This window comes from Theropithecus gelada, chromosome 1, assembly GCF_003255815.1.
Source record: "Theropithecus gelada isolate Dixy chromosome 1, Tgel_1.0, whole genome shotgun sequence".
NCBI lineage: Eukaryota > Metazoa > Chordata > Mammalia > Primates > Cercopithecidae > Theropithecus > Theropithecus gelada.
In genome coordinates, this window is record NC_037668.1 from 67,651,384 (window position 1) to 67,672,217 (window position 20,834).

The 20,834-nt window shown below is 52.3% G+C and overlaps 1 protein-coding gene across 7 annotated transcripts; it reads left to right on the plus strand.

Annotated features, from left to right (window-relative positions):
• The first annotated feature begins 4,680 nt into the window (after window positions 1–4,680).
• MFSD2A (major facilitator superfamily domain containing 2A) lies at window positions 4,681–19,168 on the plus strand. Of its 7 annotated transcripts, none has more exons than XM_025377653.1 (14): window positions 4,681–4,952; window positions 6,627–6,761; window positions 8,242–8,405; window positions 14,434–14,557; window positions 14,693–14,771; window positions 15,079–15,236; window positions 15,802–15,892; window positions 16,013–16,134; window positions 16,289–16,372; window positions 16,832–16,915; window positions 17,009–17,121; window positions 17,537–17,680; window positions 17,772–17,948; window positions 18,709–19,168. In XM_025377653.1, the coding sequence occupies exons 1-14, from the start codon at window positions 4,860–4,862 to the stop codon at window positions 18,770–18,772; spliced, it is 1,632 nt and encodes a 543-aa protein (XP_025233438.1). In that variant the 5' UTR covers window positions 4,681–4,859; the 3' UTR covers window positions 18,773–19,168. The 7 variants fall into 7 exon arrangements, with proteins under 7 accessions (XP_025233438.1, XP_025233469.1, XP_025233445.1 ...); XM_025377684.1 differs by having other exon boundaries at window positions 6,738–6,761; window positions 8,281–8,405; window positions 15,808–15,892; XM_025377660.1 differs by having other exon boundaries at window positions 8,281–8,405; window positions 18,709–19,160.
• Window positions 19,169–20,834: the final 1,666 nt, after the last annotated feature.

Below are 20,834 nucleotides of genomic sequence, written 5' to 3' on the forward strand. Positions count from 1 at the left end.
TTATGGCTGTAATCCTAGCACTTTGGCAGGCTGAGGTGTGAGAATCGCTTGGGGCCAGAAGTTCAAGACCAGAACAGGCAACACTGTGAGACTTTGTCTCTACAAAAAATTTTAACAGCACTTTGGTTGGCCGAGGTGGGAGGATCCCTTGAACCCAGACATTTTGAGACCAGACTAGGCAACATAGTGAGACCTCCCATTTCTACAAAAAAATACAAAAATTAGCCGGGTACTGTGGTGCATGCCTGTAGTTCCAGCTGCTCGGGAGGTTGAGGTGGGAAGATCACTTGAGCCCAGAAGGTTGAGGAAGCAGTGAGTCGTGATCATGCCACTGCACTTCTGCGTGGAGACGTAGTGAGATCCTGTCTCAAATAATAACAATAATAATAATAATTATTATTATTTTATTTTATTTTATTTTATTTTTTTGAGATGAAGTCTTGCTTTGTTGCCCAGGCCGGAGTGCAGTGGTGTGATCTGGACTCACTGCAAGCTCCGCCTCCTGGGTTCAAGCAATTCTCCTGCCTCAGCCTCCTGAGTAGCTGGGACTACAGGTGCCGGCCACCACGCCTGGCTAATTTTTTGTATTTTTAGTAGAGACAGGGTTTCACCGTGTTGGCCAGGTTGGTCTCAATTTCCTGACCTCGTGATCTGCCCGCCTCGGCCTCCCAAAGTTCCGGGATTACAGGCGTGAGCCACCGCGCCTGGTCAATTTTTTAAAAACTTAAAAATTAGCCAGGTATGGTGGCACATGGCTGTAGTCCCAGCTACTCAGGAAGCTAAGGCAGGAGGACTGCTTAATATATTAGTCTGTTTTCATACTGCTATAAATAACTGCCTGACACTGGGTAATTTATAAAGGAAAGAGGTTTAATTGACTCACAATTCAACATGGCTGGGGAGGCCTCAAGAAACTTCAATTATGGCAGAAGATGAACGCAAGGCATTTTTTTTTTTTTTTTTTTTTGAGACAGTCTCTATTGCCCAGGCCGGAGTGCAGTGGCGTGATCTTGGCTCACTGCAACCTCCACCTCCTGGGTTCAAGTGATTCTCCTGCCTCACCCTCCCAAGTAGCTGAGACTGCAAGCGCACACCACCACACCCAGTTAATTTTTGTATTTTTAGTAGAGACAGGTTTCACCATGTTGACCAGGCTGGTCTCTTTTTTTTTTGTTTGTTTGTTTTTTTTTTTTAGATAGAGTCTCGTTCTGTTGCCCAGGCAAAAGCGCAGTGGCGCTATCTTGGCTCACTGCAAGCTCCGCCTCCCGGGTTCACGCCATTCTCCTGCCTCAGCCTCCCGAGTAGCTGGGACTGCAGGCACCCGCTACTACGCCCAGCTAATTTTTTGTATTTTTTAGTAGAGACAGGGTTTTCACTGTGTTAGCCAGGATGGTCTCCATCTCCTGACCGCGTGATCCGCCCGCCTCGGCCTCCCAGAGTGCTGGGTTTACAGGCGTGAGCCACCACGCCTGGCCAACCAGGCTGGTCTCAAACTCCTGACCTCAAGTGATCCACCTGTCTCATCCTCCTAAAGTGCTGGGATTACAGGTGTGAGCCACTGCACACAGCTGGCATCTTTTTCACAAAGCAGCAGTAAGGAGAAGTGCTGAGCAAAGGGGGAAGAGCCCCTTATATAACCATCAGATCTTGTGACAACTCACTCACTGTCATGAGAACAGCATGGGGGAAACCATTCCCATGATTCAGTCACCTTCACCTGGTCTCTCCCTTGACATATGGGGACTGCGGGAGTATGGAGATTATTAGGATTACAATTCAAGGTGAGATCTGGCTGGGGACACAAAGCCTAATCACATCACTTGAGCTGAGGAATCCAAGGCTGCAGTGAGCTATGATCGTGCGTGCCACTGCATTCCAGCCTGGGTGAAAGAGCAAGACCCTATCTCTAAGAAAATGAAATAAAAATAAATAAAATGAGGGTAATAAAAACGACTCTCCCCAGTGGTAGTGTTGGGACTAAATGAGATATCAAGAAAAAAAAATAGTATATTTAAAGCACTTAAGGGGCACACTGCCCTGCATACCAGTGGCTACTTGATATTTGGGAGCTGTTGCATTGGCGGTGCCCTGATTCAGTTAGTGGTGACAGTGAGTGTCTCTACTGCTGCATTATGGGGCCCTGTCCTACCAACAACATGGCTGGTGGAGTTGAAGTTGCAAGGGATGGATCTAAATTTAGAGTGAGAGAAAACAGTGAGCCATAGAACCAGCATTCAAAACAATTTCGACAGGCTGGAATAAGCAAGATGACATTGTTCTGTTGTGAGCTTCAAGACATTACAGAAAGCAGAGGATGGGGGAGAGACCTGACTTGACCCCAGCTCCGGTGAAAAGGATCTGAATGATTTAGTTGACCACAACCTGATGGGAACTAATCATGGGAGAGAAAGGCTCTGAAGCCCAGCAGTCTTAGGCTGCATTAACAATGTGTCGCGTCCAGACTGGAAAAAATAATAGGCCTATTGTGCTGGCTTGGTCAGGCCATATCTGGAATCTTGCGTTGCTACACTGACAGACTGGAATCAGGCCAGGAGGGGGACCAGCCCAGTTTCAGCTCCCAGGCACTTGTGCTAAATTTTTCCTGTGCCATTTTCTTGTTTCATCCCCAAAACAAATCTATTAGGTAGCTACTATTAATCTTTTTTTTTTTTTTTTTTTTAAAGACAGAGTCTTGCTCTGTCACCCAGGCTGGAGTGCAGTGGCACGATCTCGGCTCACTGCAACCTCCGCCTCCTGGGTTTCAGCGATTCTTCTGCCTCAGCCTCCTGAGTACCTGGGACTACAGGTGCGCCCCACCATACCCGGCTAATTTTTGTATTTTTAGTTGAGACAGGGTCTCACCATATTGGCCAGGCTGGTTTCGAACTCCTGATTTCGTGATCCGCCCACCTCAGCCTCCCAAAGTGCTGGGATTACAGGCGTGAGCCAGGGCGCCTGGCCAGTAGCTACTATTAATATCGCCATTTTACACAGGGAGGTTAACTGAGTTGTTCAGGGTCAGCTGCACAGCTAGTAAATGGAGACACTTAGGGCTTTTCCTGATGGGCTTCTGTGTGCTTGTACCTTAGCAGGGGAAGACTGAACATTCATTCAGTGAACACAATAATTCAGGCCCTAAGCTAGTTAGTGGGGATGCAGAAGTGAAAAAGATGTGGTTCCTACCTGAGGAGCTCATTGTCTACCGGGGGGATACAGATTACTTGTGATACGATGTGATTCTGTGGGAGAGAAGATTTGGGGGCTGGAAGAGATCGTAGAGTACACCTTAGCTAACCAAGCTTGGAGAGGGGAAAAGAGACAGAACAGTGTCACACAGCTTGGAGTCATGGGGCCAGCCATTCCCTTTCCACAGAATTCACTGCCTTACTTGGCTCTCTTCTGCTCAGCAATGGCCAAGAGCTGTGTGCCCAGATGGGATCTGCTGGCGTGTGAGGTAGCACGGTGTGACCATCCTGGGGCAGATATACCTTATCTCTGCTCCCTGCAATCAGAGATTTAAAGAACAGAAAAAAGAGGCTGACATTAAGGAGCACAGGAACCAAGTGGGTGGCCTTTGAGAGTTCCAGCAGCCCCTTCACTAATCAGAGAACTGGAAAGACTGGGGTGACGCTGACATAAGGGACTCAGAGCTGGAATTAAAGATTGTTCTTTTCTGGCATCTGTGCCTGCCTTCTGTTCCAAACTAATGCCCTCCCACCTTCTTTTGAGGACCACATTTCTGGGCATTGTCTTTTTCAAAACTTTCCTGTTTCAACCCTCAGTGCCTCTGGAGCCTTGTAGGGCTTCTTGTTGGGGAGACACATACACCCCATTCAGCCTTCTGTAATTTATGCTAAGAGGGATAGAGCAGCTCTGTTGAGAGCAACTGCTTTGGAATCGGACAAAACCTTTCAGGCCTGGCTCTGCCACATAACAGTTGTTTCATCACTTCTCCATGTTTCCCTTTCCTGTGCTGTAAAATGGGGATAATAATAGTACCACCCTCACTTGGTGGTTTTTGAGGGCCGAAAGAGATCATATTAAGCATGGAGGAAGCTATCCATAAAAGGCAACTGTTGTCATAGTGTACTAGTGGGCGTAGCCCGGGCTTCTCTCCACCACTTGGGAGCTCCCTGCCGGCAGGGGGGCAGCCTCTGGATTGCTTCATCTTTCTCCCTATTGCCCGGATGCCAAGGGCAGGACGGGGGAATGGTGTGTCTTCGGGGATGAGAGAGAGGCATTGGGAGGGAAAGTGTTAGTGTACATCCTCTAGACTTGAAGGAGAAGGAGACACTCCCTGACTCCAGGTTTTAAAGTGGGCTTCAGAGCTCCTAGCTTTCCTAGGCCTGGGGGTCAGAAGTCATGTGTGGTAGGCCTGACTCGGGGAGAGTAGGACTTTGGGGACCTCGGGGACCTCGGGCAGATCGGGGACCTCGGGCAGATCACTTCCAGCCTGGGGCCTCGGTTTCCTTACGCGTGTCTGGGAGGTCTCGCGGCCTGCTTCTCGATTGCTAGGAGCCAGCACAGGCAGATGCCGGTTCCGGGGCTTGGAGAACGTGGCTCGGTGGCACAGAGCCGCCGGCCGAGGCGAGGGGGGCGCGGGGGGGGAGGCGGGCGACGGGATTGGCTGGAGGCGGGGCAGCGGGGCTCGGGGATTGGCCGCACCCGAGAGGGCTGGGCAGAACTATAAGAGGCGCGGAGGGGGTGTGCAGCAGAGTGCGTGCCTCGCCTGCCAGCCGGCTTGGCTAGCGCGCGGCGACCGTGGCTAAGGCTGCTACGACGCGAGCTTGGGAGGAGAGGCGGCCTGCGGGTCAGAGGAGCATCCCGTCGACCCGGCCAGGCGGCGTGGCCCGCGGGTCATGGCCAAAGGAGAAGGCGCCGAGAGCGGCTCCGCGGCAGGGCTGCTGCCCACCAGCATCCTCCAAGCCACTGAACGCCCGGCCCAGGTGAAGGTGAGGGCCCGGCACCCCGCGTGGAGGGCGAGGGGAGCGAGTAGGCGGAAATGGGGGATCGGGAGCGTCGAGGGGTCAGTCTGGTTAGGGGACCCTTGGGATAGCCGGGGACAGGAAGCCTACGGGCCAGAGAGGACCTGGGGGTGCCAGGGGCAGGGGGTGACGGAGAAAAGCTCTGGGCGCCATCGCCCCCCTTTGCTCACCCGCACTCCGCGCTCTGCGGAGAGGCTCTGCCGGCAGCCCCATGTGATTCTGGCTCTGCCTAGCTGGTTTCCATTCTTCCGTGCTGAGCGGCTGGGGCTTGCCACCCCATACGCCAGAAATGACTCCAGATATCTGGGAAACTCCGTTTAGTTCCCCATCTCTCTCATCCCCTACCTTCCACCTCACCCACGTACGCTTGCGCCTCTACTCTGCGGTTAGGTCCGCTCAAGTTCATTCATAAGAACAAGGGCTCTGCTCTTAAAGGAGCCGCGTCCCTCAGGCATTTGTCTGAATGTAGATGTTCGCGCGGGAACGGTGCTTTGCGCATCGAGACCATCCACCCCATCCCCAGCCCTGGGGACTTATTGAAGGACCAAATAAAATGAGGCGGCCCCCTAGGAAGGGATCTCAGGCAATAGATACCTTTGTGGGAGGTGACTGCCTTTTCCTTTTAATTTTATTAACTGATCCTTGGAAGGAACTGGGTGAGCAATTATGCTGTTACTATGTATGAGTAATATCTACTTTCCCTGGGCAACCCAACCTCCCTAGTGCCCCACCCGGAGAGGGCTCAGGCCTGGAGGCCTTTCCTCCCTCTCCAAGGTCCTCTAGGAGCTCGGGGATGGAGGGTGATGGGTCGGGAAGTTGGAGGGCAGGACGGTTCCTGGGTTTGCCTGAAGCTCTGGTTGCCTATAGTGGTCAGGGATGCTCTGGGATAGGTGGAACAGCTGTGCCTGCAGCTAGCTGGGCCGGGCCCCCACAGCTCTCTAGAGCCCTCACCAGGAGTAGGCAGGTGGATCTTGTCTCTGAGGCAGGGCGGGAGCCTGGGCTGGGCTCAGGCAGCTCTTGGCAGCAAGCGGATTTTCAGGTTGTGGCAGCTGGTGCCAGGTGGGGACAGGTCCGCTGCTGGAGCATGCTGCCCCTGCAACTTGGAAAGGAGCAGTGGCCGAGGCCTTGGGAGGAGTTCTTTAGGGATGGTGGGCTGATAAGTTTCCTTAGAATCTCCAGGAGGGAGGTGGCTTAGGGGCAACTTTCACACAAGTATGGATTCCCCTTTTCCAGGTTCCTAAGAATGGAGAACACCTTTCTCTTGCAGAAAGTGGGATCTCGGAGATCGAGACCATCCTGGCTAACACGGTGAAACCCCGTCTCTACAAAAAATACAAAAAATTAGCCAGGCGTGGTAGCAGGCACCTGTAGTTCTAGTTACTCCGGAGGCTGAGGCAGGAGAATGGCGTGAACCCGGGAGGTGGAGCTTGCAGTGAGTCGAGATCGTGCCACTGCACTCCAGCCTGGGCGACAGAGCAAGACCGCGTCTCAAAAAAAAAAAGGTGGGATCTCCTGGGTAGGAACAGGTCAAAGTAGAGTTGTTTGTTCTGGTAGAGTTGGTCAGAGGGACGGTCCTTCCTGTGGAACCTTCTTGGATGGAGGCCAGGACCTGGGCCTTTCATCTTTTTCTCCTCTTCCCAGAAAGAACCGAAAAAGAAGAAACAACAGTTGTCTGTTTGCAGCAAGCTTTGCTATGCACTTGGGGGAGCCCCCTACCAGGTGACAGGCTGTGCCCTGGGTTTCTTCCTTCAGATCTACCTATTGGATGTGGCTCAGGTGAGTGGTCTAAGCCTTCGAGGGCTCCTTCAGCATCCTGAGGTGGGAAAGACTATGCACTCCTGGGTCAGTTCGCTCAGTTTTCCCCATCTGTGAAATGGGACCTCAAATCCCTACTTTGCTGCCTCTCAGAGTCAGTGGGCAAGAAATGAGAAGACCCTGGAAGGTATCCACGAGGGGAGTCTCTCCACCCCAGGAGTCTTTGCTGGAAAGGTCTGGCAACTCCTCCTTGCCTGGCAAGAGCAACGGAGCCTGAAGGGGTAGGCGGTAGAATGAGGGAGAATGGGCCTTGCTGGGGATGCTGTTCTTTTTTTTTTTTTTTTTTTTTTTTTTTGACGGGGTGCTGTTCTTAGAAGAGACTGGCACACTGTGTCCCTGGCTGGGAGGTAGTCAGCTGGCTTGGCTCAGGGGTTGGTGGCTGTTGCCAGGCTTGTGGACGAGATGCATCCCACCGTTACCTGAGGAGCAGAGGGGCGCTTAGGTGCTAGGCTAATTTAGAATGCCCCAGTACACAGGGTCTTTGACTGGGAGGGGTACTTAAGGTGAAACAGGGCTATTCCGTGCATTGAGAAGCCTTGGCCAGAAGCCTGGCATCCTGAGAATTCACTCTGTCTGGATGGGAGAGTGGGAGGCAGAATAGCCATGGCTACTGGGGCTCCTGCACCGACTGTCTTCTATGTAGCATCTAACTTGGCAAGCATCGAGTCTTAGTTGTATCCATTTACAGACGGGGAACACTGAGCTCCAGAAAGAACAAAAAATTTCAGCAGCTAATTTTTGAGTAACTCCCATGGGCTGGGCCTTGAGTAGGGTATAAATATGAGGAACCTGCAGTCAAAGTGTAAACCTGTTGTAGTGGGTGTTAGAGCTGGGGTTGGGGGGTCAGGCTGGGGAGACTATGGTATGGGGAAGAATACCCACTCCCTGGAGAAATAGCAATAGCAGGGCTTTGATGGATGAGGAGGTGTCTGGAGAGTCTGTATTTAGGGCCTGGGGGGTTTGGGGTAAGGGAGGGGGATAGCTTGAGTGAGTAGTGACAAGTCCCTTTTTAAAAAGCATCTATAGGCTTCTTTTTCCACATCCAAGATACAGCTTGAATCTGTAAGGTAGAGCTCATAACTCCCATTATACAGATGGGGACACTGAAGCACACTGTGTTCATCCCGCGAATGCTCATTCTGATACCAGGTGGTCAGGGGCTCAGGGCTGAGAGGGAGGGAAGGAAATGTTCGTGGATTCATTTGAGCTGATGGGAATGTTTTCAAGGGCAGTGGAGGGAAGCAATCAAGGGGACAGATGTGGGAAAGCTTCTATAGAGGCACCCAGTGCTACTGTTACTGGAGAAATGCTATTGTCGTTATTAACAAGGCAAATGAAGATGTGTAAGGTCCACGTAGGAGCAGCTCAGGGTCACAAGATCCTGGCTGAGATAGGGAAGGAGCCTCCGCTTCCGCCTACCAGTGAGAGTTGAGGTGAGTAGAAGGACGAGGAAGTTGTCTTTTGCTTCTCCCCATTCCAGGTGGGCCCTTTTTCTGCCTCCATCATCCTGTTTGTGGGCCGAGCCTGGGATGCCATCACAGACCCCCTGGTGGGCTTCTGCATCAGCAAATCCTCCTGGACCTGCCTGGGTCGCCTTATGCCTTGGTGAGTAGAAGATGTTCCTTTGAGGTGGCACAAGACAGGACTTCCAGCATATCCTCTCCTTGTTCCTTCTCTCTGTCTTGTCACAGGCTGGGGGGTGAGGAGAAGGAGTTAAAAGTCCAAGGGTGTCGAAACCCCATCCGAGGCATCAGCTACCCTGAGCATGGACACTGGCATGCTCAGCCAGTCCATTTCCAGGCCAGCCAAAGTGCTAGGCTGGGCAGCTCAGGCCTCATTCCTTCCCAGGGTCCACTCATTCCCCTTGGTGAAGCTGGAATTCTGAATTCTCCCACTCTATCACTTCCCACAGTGGCCGAGGTAGTACTTCAGAGTGGTTAAGCAGTTGTACTCTGGAGCCAGCCTGCCTGGGCTTATTTTATTTTCTCTCTTTCTTTCTCTCTTTCTCTCTCTCTCTCTCTTTCTCTCTTTCTCTTTCTGTTTTTCTTGAGACAGGATCTCCCTCTGTCACCCAGGCTGGAGTGCAGTGGTGTGATCATAACTCACTGTAGCCTAGAGCTCCTGGGCTCAAGTGATCCTCCCACCTCAGCCTCTCGAGTAGCTGGGACTACAGGCATGTGCCACTACACCTGGTTAATCTTTTAAAATTATTATTTGTAAAGACAGCGTCCCACTATGTTGCCTAGGCTGGGCTTGCATTCCTGGGCCCAAGGTGTCCTCCCACCTCAGCCTCCCAAAGTGTTAGGATTACAGGTATGAGCCACTATGCCCGGCCCCTGCCTGGCTTTAAATCCCAATTTCCCTACTTAGAGCTGAGCCACTTCACATCTCTGAGTACCAAGTTTCTTCATCTATAAAATGGGGATATTAATTATGTCTATTTCACAGAGTTGTGCTGAATCATTATTATTATTATTATTATTGACATTCTTAGAACAGTGCCTGGCTTAATTCTACTTCATAAGGTTGATGTAATTTTGAGACTTAAATAAGTTGATATTAAAATACCAAGCAGTGCTTGGGACACTAAGCGCTATGATGACCACATCAGGGATGCTCAACAGGAGAGCTGGCATGTGGTCCCTAGTATAGGCCACACCAGGCGAACTGCGGAATCCTGGGCTGGGAGTTAGACTCCAGGCCCAGCCTGCTGCATCTCTGCCTCCCTGTGGCACCGTCCAACAGCACAGTGATATATAATTTGGCCTCCTTCAGGGTGGCTCCTGGCAGAGCAGGGGATGGGGTAATACCTGGAATGGGGTAGCAAACCCATAACCTTTGGCACCTTGGATGATGTAAATTACCTTTTCCCTTGGTACAAAGCCTGTGCTACTCAGTTTCAGGCTGTGGGGCAAAGTAGGGGGAGGTGGTGCCATGGATCAGACGGCAGGGGAGCCGTACAGGACAGGCTGTCAGGCGGGGACTCTGGTTCCCTCCAGGACATCCTGCTTCAGGGCGTGGGGGGGGCATACCCCTTTCATCTCCAGCCCATCCAGGCTTAAGTGGGCGCCTTCCTGCCCCAGGGGCGCCCATACCTGGCCTCCGGCCTTCAAAGCTCTTCCCGCAACCCCTTCCCCCACTACAGCTTCCTTTCCCACGAGGCCCCCCACCCACCCCAATCCTGCCAGTCCCTGGCTAAGGCCCAGGTTGGAGCCTTTGATCCAGTCTTCAGGGCCGGGGGCAGGACAGCCTGCCTTACCTGTGCGGGCTGCTCAGGGCTCCCCCGGCGCCAGCCCAGGAGACTTGGCCCTGTGCCCGCCTCCCTGGCAGCCAGTAGAAGGCGAGGCTCTACTGCCACATCGCCTCATGAGGCCCAGCCAATGGGAGGCGGCTACTCCCAGGCATGGTGGCTGAAGGCCGGGTTACTCCCAGTCACACTGGGTTCCTCAGCAGCAGCTGCTCAGCTGCCTATAAGCAGAGGATGGAGTGTTTGACAAAGGCTGATGACGAGCTCTTGTTCCCTGAGGAGACAGATTCAGGAGAGGTGGAGGTGGGCAGGCCCTCCCTGTGGCGTGTAGGAACTGAGCGACTCTTGCTGGGCAGGTGTGGCAGCCAGCTTGGGGAAGTTGCTGGGGGCCCTTCAGGCCGGTTTCCGATCTAGCAGCTACCTTTGTGCGTGTGCTTCTGTGTCTGGTGGTGCCTGTGTATGCGTGCACGTGGGATGGCTTGTGGGCTGAAGGCTGGTGTGCAAACTTTTTTTCCTTTTTGTGGAGAATGGGGTCTGGCTATGTTGCTCAGGCTAGTCTCAAACTCCTGGGCTCAAGTTATTCTCCTGTCTCTGCCTCCCTAAGTGCTGGGATTAAAGGCAGGAGCCACGATGCCTGGCCAGACCTCCCCATCCATACCACCTGACCCCTCCTCAGGCCAGGCCTGGAGACCTGGAACCCCCTTTCCTTTCAGTATAGGAAGAAACTGGGTCTGTCAGGGTTTGTAAGCCATGTAGCCCTCTCTCCTTCTGGGCCTCAGGGCAGCCCCTGTTCTGAGTCTACATTTAAATCCTCTTCTTGAAACCAGGAAGACTTTTCTTTTCCCTTTCTTTTTTCGAGTTGGAGTCTCGCTCTGTCGCCCAGGCTAGAGTGCAGTGGTGCGATCTCAGCTCACTGCAAGCTCCGCCTCGCGGGTTCACACCATTCTCCTGCCTCAGCCTCCCGAGTAGCTGGGACTACAGGTACCCACCACCATGTCTGGCTAATTTTTTTACTTTTAATATAGACGGGGTTTCACCGTGTTAGCCAGGATGGTCTTGATCTCCTGACCTCGTGATCTGCCAGCCTCAGCCTCCCAAAGTGCTGGGATTACAGGCATGAGCCACTGTGCCCGGCCCTTTTCCTTTTTTTTTTTTAATTAAAACACACACACACGTATAGAGATGGGGTCTTGCTATGTTGCCCAGGCTGGTCTTAAACTCCCAGCCTCAAGCAATATTCCTGCCTCAGCCTCCTGAAGTGCTGGGATTACAGGTGTGAGCCACCATTCCTGGCCAAATCAGAAAGACTTTGACAGTCACTTTCTCTGGAGTTCTCAAGGCCACTGTGTGAGAGACTAGGTGTCAAGCAACAGCTGGGCCTGAGGTCTCCTCCCCAGCCCCGGGCTTTCCGCAGCTCCCCTGGTGTGGCCTGCATTAGTTAACGCATGCCAACTCTCCTGCTGGGCTTCCCTGATGTGATCATTATAGCACTTAGTGTCCCAAACACTGTTTGACATTTTAGTATCAACCAAGTCTCAAAGTTACTTCGATCCTGTGAACTAAAGCCAAGGCACCTACAATGGCCTTTCAGGATTTCCATTTCCACTCCCGCCTCATCTCCTAATTCTATCTCCCCGTTCTCTTCACTCCAGCCCTCCTGGCCTTGCTCTTCCTCAGACCTGCTGATACGTACCTATCCGAAGGCCTTTGCACTGACTATTCCCTTTGCCTGGCCCACTCTTGCCTCAGATGTCTAAAAGGCCAATTCCCTCCTCTCATTCTGGCCTTGGCATGGATGCCAACTTCTCAGTAAGGCCTACCCTGTCCATCCAGTTGTGAACTGCATCCTTACTCTAAGCCCCTGGAGCCAGCTTTATTTCTTTTCTTCATAGCACTCATCTCCCAACACGTTATATAACACTTTTGTAAAACTATGATAAAGTATATGTAACATAAAATTTACCATAACCTTAAAAACATGTTTACGAGACAGAGTCTTGCTATGTTGCACAGGCTGGACTCAAACTCCTGGGGAAAAGCAATCCTCTCGCCTCAGTTTCCCAAGTAGCTGGGACAGCAGGCATGTGCCACTGCCATTATAGCCATTTTAAGTGTATAGTTCAGTGGCATTAAGTACATTCATTTCGGTTTTTTGTTTTTGTTTTTGGTACAGCGGGGATACTAACCTGTCGGTTCTCTAATATTTCTTTTTTGGGCAGTGCAGTTTTAACGTTCCACATTAAGGATGTAATGATCAAGGAGTTTGTTTGTTTGAGACAGGGCCTCACTCTGTCACCAGGCTGGAGTGCAGTGGCACGATCTTGGCTCACTGTAACCTCCGCCTCCCAGGTTCAGGTGATTCTCCTGCTTCAGCCTCCTGAGGAGCTGGGACTACAGGTGTGTGCCACCACACCCGGCTAATTTTTAGTATTTTTAGTAGAGACGGGGGTTTCGCCATGTTGGGCAGGCTGGTCTCGAACTCCTGACCTCAGGTGATCCACTCGCCTCGGTCTCCCAAAGTGCTGAGATTACAGGCGTGAGCCACTGCACCCAGCCTAAGTACATTCACTTTGTGACCACCATCCATCCATTACATCCTTCCAAAGTGAATCTCTGTACCTATTAGACACTAACTCCCCACTCCCCTCTCCCTACATCCCCTAGCAACCACTATTCAACTTTCTTCATGAATTTGACCACTCTAGGTACCTCATGAGTGAAATTATACAATATTTATCTTTTTGCGTCTGGCTTATTTTCCTTGGCTTAATGTCCTCAAGGTTCATCTATGTTGTAGCGTGTGTCAGAATTTTATTCCTTATGAAGGTTGAATGATATATATAACTTTTAAATTATGTCAAATTTCTGTTTGCCAACTAGTATGTAAGTTCCACAAGGGCAATGATTTTATATCTGTTCTCGGGTTATCCTAAGTAATTAGAATAGCGCCCAGCCCATAGTTGGAACTTCTGAGGAAATGAGGCAAGCTTCAGATAATTTAAATAACTCCCAAGACTGAGTTTTATAGTTAGTTGGTGGAGCTAGAATGGAATCCCTGAAGAGTGGCTCAAAGGCCTTTCTCTTTACCATGGCCTGTGCTGCCTTGCTATACTGATGCCATGAAGTTAGTCCATCCAGCGGTCTAACCCCTTGTGATGGTGTGGAACTCACACAGGGAAGACAGACGTTTGCCCACCTAGGACTTCAGTTCTCCTTTGCTTGGAGCTGGCCTCTCCCCATCATGCCAGCTTCCCTCTGTGTGTGTGTGTGTGTGTGAATGGGTGTGTGTGTGAATGGGGTATGTGTGTGAATGTGGGATGTGTGTGTGAATGGGGTACGTGTGTGTGAATGTGGGGTGTGTGTGAATGGGGGTGTATGTGAATGGGGTGTGTGTGAATGTGGGGTCTGTGTGAGAATGGGATGTGTGTGTGAATGGGGTGTGTGTGTGTGAATGATGGGTGTGTGTGAATGGGGTGTGTGTGTGAATGGGGTATGTGTGTGAATGTGGGATGTGTGTGTGAATGGGGTACGTGTGTGTGAATGTGGGGTGTGTGTGAATGGGGGTGTATGTGAATGGGGGTGTGTGTGAATGGGGTGTGTGTGAATGTGGGGTGTGTGTGAGAATGGGATGTGTGTGTGAATGGGGTCTGTGTGTGTGAATGATGGGTGTGTGTGAATGGGGTGTGTGTGTGAATGGGGTATGTGTGTGAATGTGGGATGTGTGTGTGAATGGGGGGTGTGTGTGAATGTGGGGTGTGTGTGAATGGGTGTGTGTGTGAATGTGGGGTGTGTGTGAATGGGGTGTGTGTGAATGGGGGTGTGTGTGAATGTGGGGTGTGTGCGAATGGGGTGTGTGTGTGAATGTGGGGTGTATGTGAATGTGGGGTGTGTGTGTGTGAATGGGGCTGTGTGTTTGAATGATGGGTGTGTGTGAATGGGGTGTGTTTGAGAGAATGGGGTATGGGTGTGTGTGAATGGAGTGTGTGTGTGCGGTTGATGAGTATCTGTGTGAGAACACGGGGGATGGGGCTGTTCCTTCTCTCTGCCTCCTTGCCCAGCCACCTGAGGTCTTGGACTCCCGTTCTACCTCTCTCAGCCCATTAGAGGCTGGTGCCTCTGGAGTAGACTCAGGGTCTGACCTCACACTCCATGCCTAGGATTTTGGTCTGGGGGCCCAAGTTACCATCTGCCATTCTAGGCTTGGCCATCAGCGTCTTCCCAGAGGCCCAGGATGGGTGGATGGCAGGAGTATGGGGAAGGAAGGAAGAGCACCTTCCTTCCCTGTGGGGACCCTGTGAGGCACAGCAGTCTGGGCTGGCCCTGGCTCCTGGGCTCCAGCCTCCAGCCTCCAGCCTCTAGCCTCACTCACACCCTCCTCTTCCTCAGGATCATCTTCTCCACGCCCCTGGCCGTCATCTCCTACTTCCTCATCTGGTTCGTGCCCGACTTCCCACACGGCCAGACCTATTGGTACCTGCTTTTCTATTGCCTCTTTGAGACGATGGTCACGGTGAGTGTGGGTACCTCCTCTGGGTGTCTCTGGGGGCCAGGAGGAGGGCGGTACTTGGGGCCCCCAGGGTTGGTACCGGAAGCTACATCGGTGTGTCCACCTGCCTGACTGCCAATGGCCTGTCTTCCACGCCAGTGTTTCCATGTTCCCTACTCGGCTCTCACCATGTTCATCAGCACCGAGCAGACTGAGCGGGATTCTGCCACCGCCTATCGTGAGTCTCCCCAGCCCACCTGACCCCACCCTCCAGGGACCCTCCAGCCACACTTCTTCCCTTGCGGGTCCAGCTCTTTGCTCTGCTCTAGAGTGTGGGTGTGAAACCATCTTAAAAACAACTCAATCCGCTTATTGCTCAGATGAGACCTGGAGAGGTGCATTTGCGTTCGGACCAAGATGTCACCTACCCCACTACCTCTACCCACCCTGCCTGGAGCTACAGCTAGGCTCCCACCCATTTGACCTTCCTCCCTGGGCCCACGACCCATGAGGACCCTCCAAAACACCTCCTTTTCTCCTGCCAGGGATGACTGTGGAAGTGCTGGGCACAGTGCTGGGCACGGCGATCCAGGGGCAAATCGTGGGCCAAGCAGACACGCCTTGTTTCCAGGACCTCAATGGCTCTACAGTGGCTTCACAAAGTGCCAACCATACACATGGCACCACCTCACACAGAGAAACGGTGAGGCCCTGGGCAGGGCAGGGATTTGGGGAGATAAGGAGCAATGAGGTGGTTTGTAGTCATCCTAAAGATAGTAACAGCTAGTGTTTATTAAGTAAATGTTGGGCATTTGATATACATAACAATTGATAGACCCAATATACCTACTTTGCAGAACAGGAAACTGAAGCTTAGAGAGGCTGAATAAGTTGCCCAGAGTCATAAAGTTGGTGAATTGCAGAGATTTGGGAAGATCTGAATTCTGGGCTGTCAGACTCCGCAGCCTGGTTTCTTTTTTATTATTTGTAGAGTTGCCCAGGCTGGTCTCAAACTCCTGGGATTACAGGTGTGAGGGCCGCACTCCACCAGCCTGGTTTCTGAGCATGTTGTGAATCCTAACTGTCCAGTCTTGGGAAGCAACGGCAGGCCTGGGGTGATCCTCCCGTTTCACACATGGAGACAGGAGGCTCCCAGAGGGCAGGGGACTGGCTACTGGCCCAAGATCACTGAATGGGGCTGCTGGAACTGGGGTGCTGGGATGAGCTCAAACTGACCGTCCTTGTATGTCGCCTTCACCTCCTTATAGCAAAAGGCATACCTGCTGGCAGCGGGGGTTATTGTCTGTATCTATGTAATCTGTGCTGTCATCCTGACCCTGGGCGTGCGGGAGCAGAGAGGTAAGGGGGTGCCTGGGAAGGGGTGCAGGCCTCAGCATGGACAACTGTGTCTTTCTGCCTGGCCCTCAGGCTTTTGGGAGGGGCCTCTGCTCCTTCCTCACTGTCCCCTCTGGCCCCCAGAACCCTATGAAGCCCAGCAGGCTGAGCCGATCGCCTACTTCCAGGGCCTACGGCTGGTCATGAGCCATGGCCCATACGTCAAGCTTATTACCGGCTTCCTCTTCACCTCCTTGGCTTTCATGGTGAGTGGGGGTCTGACGTGCTTAGCCTGAGAAGGGGTTGTAATGGGAATGGGGTGAGCAGAGGTCTCTGGAGCATGGGGGATGTCTTGGGGAGGCTCAGCCCCAACATTACCTCCTTCCTTGCATTTCCTTCCCTACCTTTCCCCATGCCCAGCTGGTGGAGGGGAACTTTGTCTTGTTTTGCACCTACACCTTGGGCTTCCGCAATGAATTCCAGAATCTACTCCTGGCCATCATGGTGAGTGTGGGACCTGAACAAGGGCAGGCGGCCTGGGCTGAAGTGACATAGGCTGTGGAATGGTTCTTGGAATAGGCAGAAGATGTTTCTCAGGCTGGCCCAAGGTCATGAAAGGATGAGGGAGGCTTCTCAGGATATTTGGTTGGACCTTGCATAGGTAGGACTGTGAAATAAAGAGTTTAAGGTTAGATGTTTCAATAGCGAGCACAGCAAAAGCAAGGGTGAGGACACCAGGAACTTGGCTCAGAGGTTTGAGAGGGCAGCAGACGAGGTAGGCCTGGACCAGCTCTGAGCTCCCCTGGGGAGCCATCGAAGGTGCCTGTTATCTTGTTGCTGCCCATATGATGTCATCTGGCTGCTCTTGGGCAGGGCCGGGAGCCCCTTTGGGGTTCTGGGAAGGGCAGGAAGGGCTCTGTGGCTCTAAAGCACCTCCCTTTAACCCTCTTTGTCTGCCCACAGCTCTCAGCCACTTTCACCATTCCCATCTGGCAGTGGTTCCTGACCCGGTTTGGCAAGAAGACAGCTGTATATATTGGGATCTCAGTGAGTGGGGTTGAAGAGCAGAGCCTGGGTTGAGTTGGGGATGTCTGGGGGGAACCTCCCAGCTGAGTCATCTTCCTGCACCCCCTTCCCTAGTCAGCAGTGCCATTTCTCGTCTTGGTGGCCCTCATGGAGAGTAACCTCATCATCACATATGTGGTAGCTGTGGCAGCTGGCATCAGTGTGGCAGCTGCCTTCTTACTACCTTGGTAGGTATATACAGGCCCCCTCCTCGGTTATCTCCAGCCCCTAGTCCCCAGTTTTGAAGCTCCTTGGGGAGAGTTCTATGGGGTGTTCTCCCACAGGCCATTCTGTGGGTCCAGGTTAGGAGTGAGGGAGGTCTGTCCTGTACAGTTGTACAGGTAGTGAGCTTTGCAAGAACACCTAGTCAGAGTGAAAAATGGGGGCTATAATCTGGCAGGCGCTCCACTTGCCACGCTGAGCACCTCCAGGCGGGGCTACTTCCTCTTAGAGCAAGAGGCCTTTTCTTATTCATGTGAAGGTGCGATCTCCTCACTGAGCTGTGTAGCCATGGTACTGAAGCTTCCAGAGGGCCACCTCTTCTCATTAACACAGAGGCCCGTTAGGTGGGTCGGTCCTCACGGCTGTCACTGCTCTGCGCAGGTCCATGCTGCCTGACGTCATTGACGACTTCCATCTGAAGCAGCCTCACTTCCACGGAACCGAGCCCATCTTCTTCTCCTTCTATGTCTTCTTCACCAAGTTTGCCTCTGGAGTGTCACTGGGCATTTCCACCCTCAGTCTGGAGTGAGTGGGGTGGGGACCTGGGGCGGGACTGGACGGGGCCAGGCCCCAGGTGCCCCATCTTCACCGTTCTCCTGCCCCCTGGGTCCCATAGCTTTGCAGGGTACCAGACCCGTGGCTGCTCGCAGCCAGAACGTGTCAAGTTTACACTGAACATGCTCGTGACCATGGCTCCCATAGTTCTCATCCTGCTGGGCCTGCTGCTCTTCAAACTGTACCCCATAGATGAGGAGAGGCGGCGGCAGAATAAGAAGGCCCTGCAGGCACTGAGGTGAGTGGGGAGGGGACGGGATGCTGGAGGAGGGGACATGGTTGCCTCTAAACCCTCAATTTGTGTCTCCTGTGGCCAAGTCCAGACTCACCCTCCACACATCTTCTCTGGACAGCTCTAACACTTAAGTAAGCACCAGGCACTGTGTTAAGTGGTCTTACCTTTATCCAACAAATGCATACTGGCTGCCTACTATGTGCTAGGCATTGATTGCTCTAGTGAACAAGACAAAAATCTCTGCCCTTAAGGAGCTTGTTATAGGACACGTGCATCCATGACCTCCTATATCCCTCCAACAACCCTAAATATCAGGTTCTTAGGGTTCCCCCTCTGCAGGTGAAGAAGCTGAGGTTTCAGCAGGAAGAGTGGCTGACCCAGCTGAAAGGGGCGGAGATGGGGTTTGAGCCTCAGCATTCCGACTCCAGAGACTGCACTCTTCATCAGCCTCCTGGCACATAGGACCTCGAGTGTGGCCTGAACCCTGCATCTGGGGAAACCAGAGGGCAGGGTGGAGGGAGTCATGCCAACCCGTCAACCAGCCCAGGCAAGAGTATAGTTCTGGGGTTTGCAGTACCCTGTGTGCAGCAAGGACAGTAAACAGACCAACCAACAGTTGAAAGTGGGAGTGAGCAAACTGTCCTGTGGTTCACTTTAGTCCGACAGTAGGGCCAAGATCACGTGAGGAAGGAAGCAAGCAGGTGGGGCTGGGGAGGGGTAAGGATGGATGCTTCCTCCAACCCATCTCCTCTGGCTCTTGCAGGGACGAGGCCAGCAGCTCTGGCTGCTCAGAAACAGACTCCACAGAGCTGGCTAGCATCCTCTAGGGCTCGCCACGTTGCCCGAAGCCACAATGCGGAAGGCCACAGGAGGGATCAGGACCTGTCTGCCGGCCTGCTCAGCAGCTGGACTGCAGGTGCTAGGAAGGGAACTGAAGACTCAAGGAGGCGGCCCAGGACCCTTGCTGTGCTCACCGTGGGGCCGGCTGCTCTGTGGCCTCCTGCCTCCCCTCTGCCCGCCCGTGAGGCAAAGCCCTGGGGCTGCCACTGTGAATATGCCAAGGACTGATCGGGCCTAGCCCGGAACACTAATGTAGAAACCTTTTTTTACAGAGCCTAATTAATAACTTAATGACTGTGTACATAGCAATGTGTGTGTATGTATATGTCTGTGAGCTATTAATGTTATTAATTTTCATAAAAGCTGGAAAACAGCTGCCTGTTTCTGTCTGTGTCCTCAGCCACTCACTGAGCCCTTCTGCCTTAAGACTCTGTTAGAGAACACATGGAGCCCCAGGTGCTACTGGGTGGGGGCAAACATGTCTGAAGTTGTGGCTGAAGTGCAGTGGCGCAATTTCGGCTCAGGCAATCCTTCTTTCTGCTTCACCCTCCTGAGTAGCTGGGACTACAGGCATGCACCACCACGCCTGGCTGATTTTTAGATTTTTTTCTAGAGATGGAGGTCTCACTATATTGCCCAGGCCAGTCCTTCCCACTGGACTCAAGCAATCCTCCTGCATTAGCCTCCCAAAGTAGTGGGATTACAGGTGTGAGTCACTGCACCTGGCCTCTTGCTAAGAACCCCCTAGTGTAGAGAGGGATTTAGCTAAAGTCACACAGCCTTGAGTGACCTAACTGGAATTTTATCCCAACTCTGTAAAGACTCCAATATCGTAATCACCACCGTCTACTTCCCTGTGTCTGAGAATGACCAGGGGATCGGCAGGCAGACGCTTGCTCTGGGTGTGCCTGTACACTGTGCTTCCTACCTGGTGCATGCCTGAGCCTGCAGGGCTGGCAGGGCTGGAGGCCTGTGGGGTCCCTGGAGACCTGTGGTTCTTTCTCCACAACTGTTACTGATGGTATTCAAAGGTGAGAATGTACCTGCTGGATGTGTGTATCAGATGAGGGAGGATTCGACCACAGAGGCACTGGTGACAAAAAACAAACACCTCCAGTAGGAAACAGGGTGGTGGGGAAGGCCTAGTTGGGAACGCCTGGCTGACGTCCATGGTATGAATAACTCCTACCATAGCCAATTTCAAGTTATCCATGGTTGTTCTACTTTGAACATTCCCTAAACATTTAGCGGTTGGCTCTTCCAAGCCGGTAGGAGCTTGCCTAACACACCACTGGGTCTCACACTTAGGCCAAGCCCCCAAAATCACAAGAAGGCAACGTTGGCAGGATTAGGAGCTACCTGTCAAATCTCCTGATTTTACTACTAGATAAATGAGGCCCAGACAAGAGAAGCTCTTAGGCTATTCAGGCTTTGGTTCTTACCTTGAGTGTGGGGCTCCATTTTGAGTGGGAGGCGGGTCCTCCATTTTTACTGATGAAGTTCTGCCAGGTTACTTTGATAAGTTACATTAAGCATTACTAACAGGCATGGTTGCATGTGCGTAATAAGTTTGAATTCAGTTAGTCTTCAGATAGTTGTCAGAACTTCCCTATGAGGAAGGTATTATTGTCATCCTCATGTTAGAGATAAGGAAACTGACGCAGGGAAAAGTTAAGTAACCTGCTCAAGGTCATTGGACAGTCACTGGAAGAGCTGATACTTGAATTGAGGTTGGCTATAGTGCCTGTGCTCTTAACCACCACTTAAGGCTGTTAGGTGACCCAGTGGTTTTGTCAACACCAAGGCAAGTCCCACACTGTCTTTCCATCAGCCATCTCATGTCAGGCTGTGTGGGCAAAGCAGGAGCCTAGGGTCTGGTCTGGCCTCTGGAGCTAGCCTGCTCAGAGACTCTGAGATAATGTTTATAGAAGCCCACTTATACCTTCTCTCTCCCTCCACTCTAACCAGTAACCACCAAGTCCTGTCTTTTAAAAAAGTTAAAGTTTTCGGCCAGGCGCAGTGGCTCATGCCGGTAATCCCAGCACCTCG

Bases quoted from the DNA above. Each gene is read 5' to 3' on its own strand.
- MFSD2A (XM_025377653.1), top strand. From the start codon at position 4,860: ATGGCCAAAGGAGAAGGCGCCGAGAGCGGCTCCGCGGCAGGGCTGCTG. The intron at 14,558-14,692 runs GTGAGTGTGGGT...CTTCCACGCCAG, and splicing joins TCTTTGAGACGATGGTCACG to TGTTTCCATGTTCCCTACTC. The intron at 17,122-17,536 runs GTAGGTATATAC...TGCTCTGCGCAG, and splicing joins GCTGCCTTCTTACTACCTTG to GTCCATGCTGCCTGACGTCA.